Raw genomic sequence first — 9,720 nt, 5'->3', positions numbered from 1 at the left:
CGGGAGAAATTATAGATTACAGATACGAAGAGTTTCAAGATTATTGTTCTCAATTGTAAGTTTTTTTTTGCTTTATCATATATTTTATGTTCTTATAATAAATCTAATGATTTAAAAAAAAAAAATTTAAAACCGCCACTGTCGGTCCCAAGCCCGGATTAAAAAGGTTGAGGGTTTTTTTTTACTTCAATTGTGCCCCCACATGAAAAAAATCCTGGCTCCGCCCCTGACGACGATGATGCGAAGGATCTTCCGATGAATTTATAACCCGCTCAATATGAGCGGGTTTCTAATTCGCTCAAAACAGGCCTCCTAATACACGCCTAATGCTTCGGAGGGTTTCCTTTTATTCCGCTCAAAATCAACCAAACAACCAAATTTAATATATACGTGTAATTGTTTTGCTTTACACTCCTAATTCAGACAACCAAACAGCCCCTAAGAATATCTATTACAAGTCAACCCGCCAGTGGACAAACCGAGCCTTGGCCGGTTAAAAATTATTCCTGCGCCGGTTAAATTCGACTAATGTAACAGATATTTATAAGCCGCCAAGTGACTCGGGAGCAAATTACTAATCCCAGGAAAGCTTATAAGATCGGCAACTAGTGTACCTTTTTGTTTTCCTAAATAATTTAGGGAAAATATTCTCTCGAATCAATTTACAGATCAAATTGGGACCCTTGCAGAAAGGAACAATTATTACGTCCTCCGACCGGACGTAGAGGAACGTTCGGTCGGAGGCAAATTCCCGCCAAATACTGAGTTGTACCGAGTAAACACCGAGCAATATCAAATAATAACGAGGAATAACATCATGTGAAGACCCAATACCGAGTTTTTTCGAGCTATCTTGAGCAATACCGAGTTATACAAAAGTTGTACCGAGTTTTTCCTAGAAAAAACTCGGTACAACTCGGTATTTCTCGATATAGCTCGGTATAACTCGGTGTTGGTCTTCAAAGAGCGGTATTCATCGTTATTATCAAATAATACCTAGTTGTACCGAGAAAATACCGAGTTTTTTGGCGAAAATTTAGCTCCGACCGGACGTTCCTCTACGTCCTTGCACCGGATGTAATAAAAATTCTGCAGAAAGGCGATGAATGCGATAGAGCAATGGCGGTGGACCGAACTTTCTATATATTGATATTTATTGCATTTTTGTCTAATCAATTTTTTTATTTACATATATGCTAATCTGCAATTTTCACAAAATTATTAAAATTATTTTTTGTATTTAATTTAACTGTGTCGGTAGGGGGAAGCGCGATTTCAGACGGTGTGATACTGAACGCCTAAGGAGGTAGCGGGGTGAGGGAGACGCGGCAACCGACAGCTATGAGCTACCCTTTGGGTGGGACCCACCTTACAAGGTTGCAGGTCACTACTCGCACGTTTCCTGTGAACGCGCTCGCGCTGAACGGTGGGCGAGTTGGGTGCGTGTCTTCCTATCTCCCGAGATATTCAACCATTTTCTCGTCGCATTTTAAAGGCTAAAGCTCTAATTTATTTATTAAAAAACGTTGTGCAATAATATTTATGAAAATAGAATTATTTTTATGAATGATTAGAGGGGTCAATTTGGGTCGACGGGTTGGGTTTGGGTCGAACCCGAGCTGATCCAGATCTAAACGGGTCAATCTGAACCAGACCCGTTTGTAAAAAAGGGTCGGACATTTCAACCCGAACATGACCCATACGTGTTGCCGGGTTGACTCGACGCGACTGCATTTTGGCTGAACCGTTGAAGCAGCGCGAGCTGAGCGCACCTGGACTAGTCTGCGTGTGTGGGTAGCTGAGTCCGAGTTGTGAGCGTGCATGTGAGCGATAGTGGCAGAGTCTGCGAGTGCGGATCGCGAGCGCAGGTAGACCAACAGAGTCCGAGTCGCGAGCGTGCGAACCGCGGGAGCGGGCATAGCTAGTGGATCCGCGGGTCCGAGAGTGCGGGGCCTACGGGCGGAGTCGTCTACTGTACGTGGGACTGCGAGTCAGCGAGTGCAGGTCTGTAGCGTGCAGACGGAGTCCGGAGTCGCAACTCTCGAGCGCTCAGCAACGGAGTCCAGGTCCTAATTTGGAGTCATTGTCGGGTTTCCTGGTCAACCCGAACCCGACCCATTTCTTAAACGGGTCAAAATCTGAACCCGAACCCTACCTGTTTGCTAATCGGGTCAAGCCGAATACGGATTCTTCTAGGTGGGCCGGGTTTCGGGTCTTCTCAAAAATTGACACCCCTATGATTTATGTATCATAAAAAAATCACATTGATCGGGAACGAATCTCGAGATAAAATTAAGTTGGAAACTTCAAAAATTAATTTGGAGATCATCTCAACTTCGATTTTAACAAACTTATAGTCCAACTGAGCGTCTCAAAAATACGAACCCAACGACACTAAATTTGACTCAATACAAGCCCAAATGAGTCCAAATCAAAGACCCGAAGCAAATTTGGAGGGTTCAAACTATAATTCAGATTATCAAACGGTTTCCAAATGTGACATACTTATAGTCGAATTGAGCGGCTCGACGAAGCAAATCGAATGAGCCTAAGATCGCTGAATTCTAACATCATTAAGACATTCTAAAGTCCAATGAATGATCTATGATCAAGGGAATCAACATCGACAATCCATTCAAACCACTCCCAATTTACCCTTGATCTTTCTCATATTTTATTGTACATGTCGCTTTTAGAAAACTATAAATAGACCCCTCATTTCTCATAGAGAGGGATCCCATAGAGCGGGGGGAGAGGCTCAAGCAAGAAAAAAAGAGAATGAAGCAAGGAAGAGAAAGAAGATACTCCTCCTCGACCACTGCCGGACTTTCACCTACAGCCTACCGACGCCGGAGTTTTACCCTAATGTCTTATAACGCCAGAGTTCTATCAAGCCCCCGACTGATGTCAGACTTCTACCCGACATTGGACCTCTGTTTGTCACCAGATTTCTACCAGACACCAGACTACTTTTACCCGTCGCCGATTTTTTGCCGGACGTCTATATGACACTAGACTTCTGTCCATCGACAGACTTCTACCCAACGCCAAACTTGCACCGGTTGTCGTATTCGACACAGGAATTTTGAACATCACCAGAGTACTACCCAATGCTGGGCTTCCGCCCGGACGCTGGACTTTCGCTCGTCCCCAAAATTCCGTTAGACTTCTTTATATTGTTGGACTTTTGTCTGTCACCTGACATTCATCGAACTTCTATCTGACGCTGGACTTATTTCCATTGTTTGAATTCTATTTGATGTTGTCCTTCCGACCTTTATCGTCAGACAACAGTCTTTATGACCTCTGTCGCTCGTCGGCTAAGACCCTTCCGACTTACATCACCCACTGACTACAATCCTTCCTTTCGACCTTCATTGCCCATCGACTATGGCCGTTCCGTCCGAGCGAATACATCAACATTGACTCTTTGTATTCTCACCATGTAATATAATTCAAATGATATACATCAAGCTAAGGTCTTCCCCTAAGAAAGGGCCTCATTTGTAATCAACTACAAATATTAGTGGATTCATTCAAATTGGGCTATGCCCCATGGTTTTTCCCCTTTATAGGGGTTTTCACATAAAAATATTGGTGTCTTTTTTGAATTTTTCACCCTCTCTTTTTATCTGTGTGTGCGTTGGATCTTTGTACAAAACTAAGACATTAAGCTTTATATTGCTCTACCGCCACGAATACTTCAGGACGCAACAATGATATATATTGTTAAATTTATGTGTTACATGTTATTTTTTAAAATAATTATACTATCAATGATATAATTAAATTACTGGATGAATATAATTAATTTTTATCACTAAGTAAGTTCAACATCTTACTATAAATTAGACTAATATAAAAATGTTAGAGAGATAAAGAAAGAGGAATTATAAATTTTAGATTTCATGTGGGACAACTTTCTTATTACTTTCTGAAGGTTCATTTTAGTATAGTTTTTTTTTTTTTTTTTTTTTAATAAAATTTTTCTATGCTAAAAAGTTATTTTAGAAAATAAATACAAATAAAAAATTTGTCCCAAATGAAGCCTTAGATTTTTTTTTATTGACCGAGAAGTATACAATACATATTTGAACCTTAGGCTTCGTTTGGGACGGCTTTCTTACTGTTTCTTAAAGTATTTTTCTAGTATAAAAATTATAATATTATAACTAAAAAACTGCTTTAAAAAACAGTAAGAAAGCCACCCCAAACGAAATCTTAATCACTCTACTCTCAAGTTCAAGGAGAAACTATCACAACATTCTCTTAAATGGTAAGAGAACCCTCATTTAAATTATATAGATAGGAGCATGTCCTCTAACACTCCTAGATCTTTGCATAATATTCTAGAGAACGTTTTAAAAAAATTACATAAAAAATATCTCACATTTGCATATGTACCATGTATTGATTGAAAATGATAAATTCTTCGTTTTCAGACCTTTAGTTGTAAGGACTAAGGAACCTTGATCAACTCTTCTATGTAGATATTGAATTTGCAATGAAAAATATACATCAATTCAAAGTAGTTAGTAGTGTGTGTAAAAATAGGACACCAGTTGGCTACAGCTAGAACGCTTTAAATGTGAGACTAAGGTTTTGTTTGGGACGATTTTCTTGCTGTTTTTTGAAGAAGCTTTCTAGTGGAAAAATAATAATTTTTGTACTAAAAAGCTGCTTCAAGAAGCAGTAAGAAAGCCGTCCCAAATGAAGCTTTAGCAGTCCCAAACGAAGCCTAAAGCTTCATTTTGCGCAGCTTTCGTACTGCTTTTTAAAATAATTTTTTAAAATAAAAATTTCAAATTCAATAAATTTTTGTTCTAGAAAGTAAGAAGAAATCCGTCCCAAATGAAGCCTAAGGCTTCGTTTGAAACGGCATTTTTATTGGTTTTAAAGCAATTTTTTAGTACAAAATTTTTTATTTTTTATTAAAAATCTGCTCTAAGACACAGTAAGAAATCCGCCCCAAACAAAGCCTAAGGCTTCATTTGAAAATGTTTTCTTACCGTTTCTTAAAGCAGCTTCTTAGCACAAAAACTATTTTTAAAAACAGTAAGAAAGTTGTCAAAAAAAACCTAAGAGTTTTATGAATTCAATAGAAGAGAAGAAAAACAACTTCGTTTAAAAGATCTAAATCAGAAAATCTTGCAATATGAATTGACGATCTTACAAATTTCTCAATTGTCTTGCAGCAATTTGAATCTCTTACAAAAGGTTTGGCCTTGAAAACTTTGCTGACAAGACGTTTGATGAAAAGAGATTTAACTTTTAAGAGAGATCAATTTGATATAGAAATAATTTTTCAAATTTGAGAAAAAAAATTCATCAATATCTTCCCGTAGCAATGTTATATTATTTCGTAAAAAAAAAAAAAAAATAGAAGGGAACTATTAGAACTGTCAAGAAAGTGCAAGAAAATTATTCACAAACTAAACATTTATTTGTCACAATCAAAATATGGAGAAAATACTTTACCGTTCCATCTTTTACAGTAACCGGTTTCATTATTATAGTTGTTATAAAATTGGCCTTCGTTTATGTGCTGCAGCAGCAGTAGCATCAAGCTACAGGTGCTCACGCTTATGCTTCTGGGGACGCAACTGTGAGCTTGTGCATGCTGGGAAATTGAAACAGATCGACATGCACAGAGGACACACCGCACACCTGTGTCGGATGGAAATTGGAGGGACCGGGCTCTCGCATATTGGCTTTGCAAGGGCACATTTCTGCACGTTGAGGCAATGTGATTGTACTTGTGCACGTGAGGAAGCATGAACAAAGAAGAAACGAAAAAGAATTAAGAAAAGTAGCACAGTGGTGGAATCAGAGGTGTTGCCTTCAATTTGGCTCGACCATTTAGTACAAGAAAATAGGTCAATAGTGATTAAAGGTGTCAAAAATTGACCCGACCGAATCAGACTTGAAAAAATTTGAGTTCGGGTCAATTGTTTGTAAAACGGGTCAAATTCGATTTCAATTTTTTGACCCGTTTGAAAAAATGGGTCGGATTTGGGTTGACTCGGAAACACAAAATCTACCTGAATTAACCCGGGTCCGGGTATCGAAGCCCGCACTGTGCCGCAGTCGCATCTCACGTGATTGAGTTCATCTCAACTCTCACGTGGTCAACTGGTCAAGCCTAGCCGCCCCACTCCACACACGCCCAACCGCCCCAACCCACCTGGCGCCTCAGCCTGGCCGCCTTCAGGTCCATGGTGGACCACGCGGCACACTTGATTGGCCGCACGAGGCAACACAGCGCCAGCGCCTCAACCTAGCCACCGTCTACCTCGGATTGGCCACATGAGGCAGCACCTCGACCTGACAGTCGTCTGTCTCGTCGGATTTCGTGTTGGGTCATGTCAACCCGACAAGTCAACGGGTTGGGTCCATGTTGCATTTTCTGACCCGTTTGTATCAGGTTTGGGTCATGTCATATAGCGTCAGGTTAATTTCGAGTTCGACCTGAACACCTATTGACCTTAATTGACACTTCTAATAGTGACCCCTATTTGTTCATATTTTTTATCATCGTACACTTTGCAGGTAAATCGAAGGTCCAAGGGGGCAGTGCCTCGTGGTTGTAAAGATATATATATTTGGAATTTTAATTAATAAATAACATGTATTTACTATTTGCTGGGAGCAACTGCCTAAAGACCATAGTATTTTAAAACTTTTATGGGGGGCAATTACCTAAAAAAATTTGTAATGAAGAGTAAAAAAAAAATTGAATTGGAGAATTTAACTAAAGAATAATATGATTTTTTTTTAGGTGGGGTAATTGCCCCTCGACCTAAAGGGGGTTATGCCCCTTATAGCTTAGAAGTACTAAATAGTGACACATCCAAAAGTAAAAAATAAATAAATAAATAAGAAAGAAAAAAGGTATTAAAATTAAGGGAAACACATTTTGGGTTTAGGGTTGGCCAAAAAGACGCATAAACATGAAGGAATATATTTCTATTATACGTATATTTGTTTTTATATGTAATTTATACATGTATGTCACCCACTATATAGCGATTAGAGACTATTACAAATGGATGCCTTTGATGATATACCCTATTACCTTTGATGCCCCCACTTACTATTGATACGTATACCTGACTAGCATGAACTGCAAAAGATGGCTTCCATGATATAATTAAAAGGGCATTTGAGGCGCCGAAGTTATTATTAAAAGATGAATGATGATCTATTCACTTGTTCTTCTTTTAGAACAGATCATCAAAGATATTAGAATGAAGGGCGTTAGCTTTGATGGCAATGATGGACATCGACGTTGGTGAAGGCTATGGGCTTTATTGGTTATGATTGGTATTGGCTGTTATTCAAATCAACAGTAAGCGTTGGGTTCATTAATGTAAATGACATGCATCAACATTAGTGTTGTTGATAGGCATTGGTGTTGAGGTGCGCATTATCAATAGGGGGGCATCAATCTTATTCACAAAAATGTTTGTATTAATAGGCCTTAATCTTATTTGTATAAATATTCAAATATAAACTTTAAAGTGCTTGCTTTATCTTTATTTGGACTTAATTTTAGACGCTATTGATACCGTTGGATTTGTATCTTTAAGAAGCTCATTCTAACTATAATAATTTTAAAAATTTGTTCAAATGACCTATAAGTTAATTTTGAAATTTTCTAATTTAAAAACTGAGCTCTAATAATTTATAAAGACTTCTTATAACCATAAAGAAGTATAATCATCCAATATGCAGTCCACAAACCATGTGCTTGTGATAATAGTGATTAATGGCTTACATCGTGGGCCCCGGACACTCATCCCATACCAATGATCAAAGAGAAAACACCTAATTTCTTGGTCACTGAATTAACCATTTGACCTAATTTTCCATAGAGCGCGGAAACCCATCTTCTTCTCAAAATGCTCAACCCTCTCATCTCACGATATGAACTAAACCGCATATCGCACCAAACTAAAGACTAAAAATTTTTTTACATATCATTTAATTATTGTATAATTATAAATTTAATATTTATTTATATATTAATATATTTAATATAAAATATGTTTTTATGAATTTATTTTGATATATTAAAATATTATATTAGCAAATATAAAATTAATAATTTTTAAAGAAATAAAATTTGTATTTGATATTTTAATATTAATTTTCTAAAAATCTATATATAAGATATATAAATACATAAAAATGTAAAGGTTTAAATTAAAAAAAAGGAAAAAAAAAAAGGAAATCCCCACAACACAAAATTGAAGGATCACAGGCCATCATAATAGTAAACAAATCTCAAAGCATGATGAACGGCCATACGCCATTCCTCAAGATGACAAATTCCCCGTAGGTGTTGCGACATGGACCCCGATCCACCCCATGCACGAATATAACCAGCCTGTCTCACACCTAATAATAATATTCATTCAACCAAAATTTCTCTCTCCTCCTCCTCCGTCCATAGAAAGAAGAAGACGTTGTCGTTGTTGTTGTTGTTGAAAGCCAGCCATGGGATCTCTCGTCGACAACAACCAAAAGAAAACCTTCTTCCCTTCCAAGCCAATGAAAGACGAGCTCCCAATCTCTCAATCCCCCAACAAAGAAAGCCACCTGATCGGTCTCCGCCGCAGAATCATCTCCTCCTTCTCAGTAAAAATCCAACCTTTATCCTCCTCCGCCGTCAGCTCATGGGCATCGCTTCGCCGCTCGAAGTCGGCGCCGGAGTTGATCGAAGAGTTTGGCGGAGGTTCGGTTCGGAGATGGTGGGAATGGAGCTGGAGCTGGATACTCTCGAAGAAGCCGGGGTTCGCGAGAGATCTGGAGATGAACGAGGAGGAGACGGCGATGCTCGGTTGCGATAACAAAGGGAGCCTTCGCCATCTGTTTCATAGGATTAGATCTGAGCTAAGGAAGCTTGTGCAGGCGAAGACGCTTCCGACGACGCAATGCGGGTTCAGGTATGATTCTTTCAGTTACGCGCAGAATTTTGATGAAGGGAATGCCAGGGGGGAGATGTGAAGGGGAGGATGGGAGGGACGGTTAAGTTGTAATATTCACATTTGTTTGTTGCTCGATGATTTTTTTTTTGGGTAAGATCTATGTCTTGATTATTAAATTGGTGAACTATTGGTGTGGACATGTTTGATATATATATAAAGATGGAGATTTAATTATGGTTAATGGAAAATAAATTGATTGGGGAGACTTATTAAAGTTTTGATTTGGATAAGTTTTAAAAATTTTGAATTTATTTTAAGAAGAGTGTAAATTATAAATAAATAAATTAATATTTTTTATATTACAGTTATTTTAAAATGAATTTTAAAAACATTTAAATTTATAATAATTAAATTTGAATTAGATCTCTGATCTAATTTTTCTTCGATTAATTACGGAGTATTTGAAGCAGATCTTCCAAGCTTGCAGAGGTGAGCATTATATTGCTGTGGCTTTTTTATGATGGCTTAATATTTATTTTATAGTTGTTGTTTCTTTTAAATATATTTTTAATGAATGCAAAGAAAATTTAATTAATAATCTATAAGTTTAATTAATTAATTAATTTGATTTTTAATATACTTGATGTAATCTAAGTTGGTCCTCCTAGAGAAAAATAAAGATATAATTAATGCAAATATAATTTAGTTTAATAGGATTCCAATTTTGAGCTTAACCAGACTAGCTAGCTAAAAAGATATATTAGAACCAATCTTGGTTGGACTCTGATTT

General features: G+C 37.6%; 1 protein-coding gene across 1 annotated transcript; it reads left to right on the top strand.

Moving 5' to 3' along the window:
• The first annotated feature begins 8,403 nt into the window (after nucleotides 1–8,403).
• Nucleotides 8,404–9,164, top strand: LOC110101253. The gene has a single exon (XM_020829062.2). It carries the CDS (start codon nucleotides 8,500–8,502, stop codon nucleotides 9,007–9,009), a length of 510 nt encoding a protein of 169 aa, XP_020684721.1. The 5' UTR covers nucleotides 8,404–8,499; the 3' UTR covers nucleotides 9,010–9,164.
• Nucleotides 9,165–9,720: the final 556 nt, after the last annotated feature.

Source organism: Dendrobium catenatum, unplaced genomic scaffold (assembly GCF_001605985.2).
Source record: "Dendrobium catenatum unplaced genomic scaffold, ASM160598v2 fragScaff_scaffold_1220, whole genome shotgun sequence".
Lineage (NCBI taxonomy): Eukaryota > Viridiplantae > Streptophyta > Magnoliopsida > Asparagales > Orchidaceae > Dendrobium > Dendrobium catenatum.
The sequence above is the reverse complement of the archived record's forward strand: the minus strand, read 5'-3'. Positions and strand labels throughout refer to the sequence as shown.

Excerpts from the sequence above, each read along its gene's own strand:
- LOC110101253 (XM_020829062.2), top strand. The coding sequence starts at position 8,500 with ATGGGATCTCTCGTCGACAACAACCAAAAGAAAACCTTCTTCCCTTCC.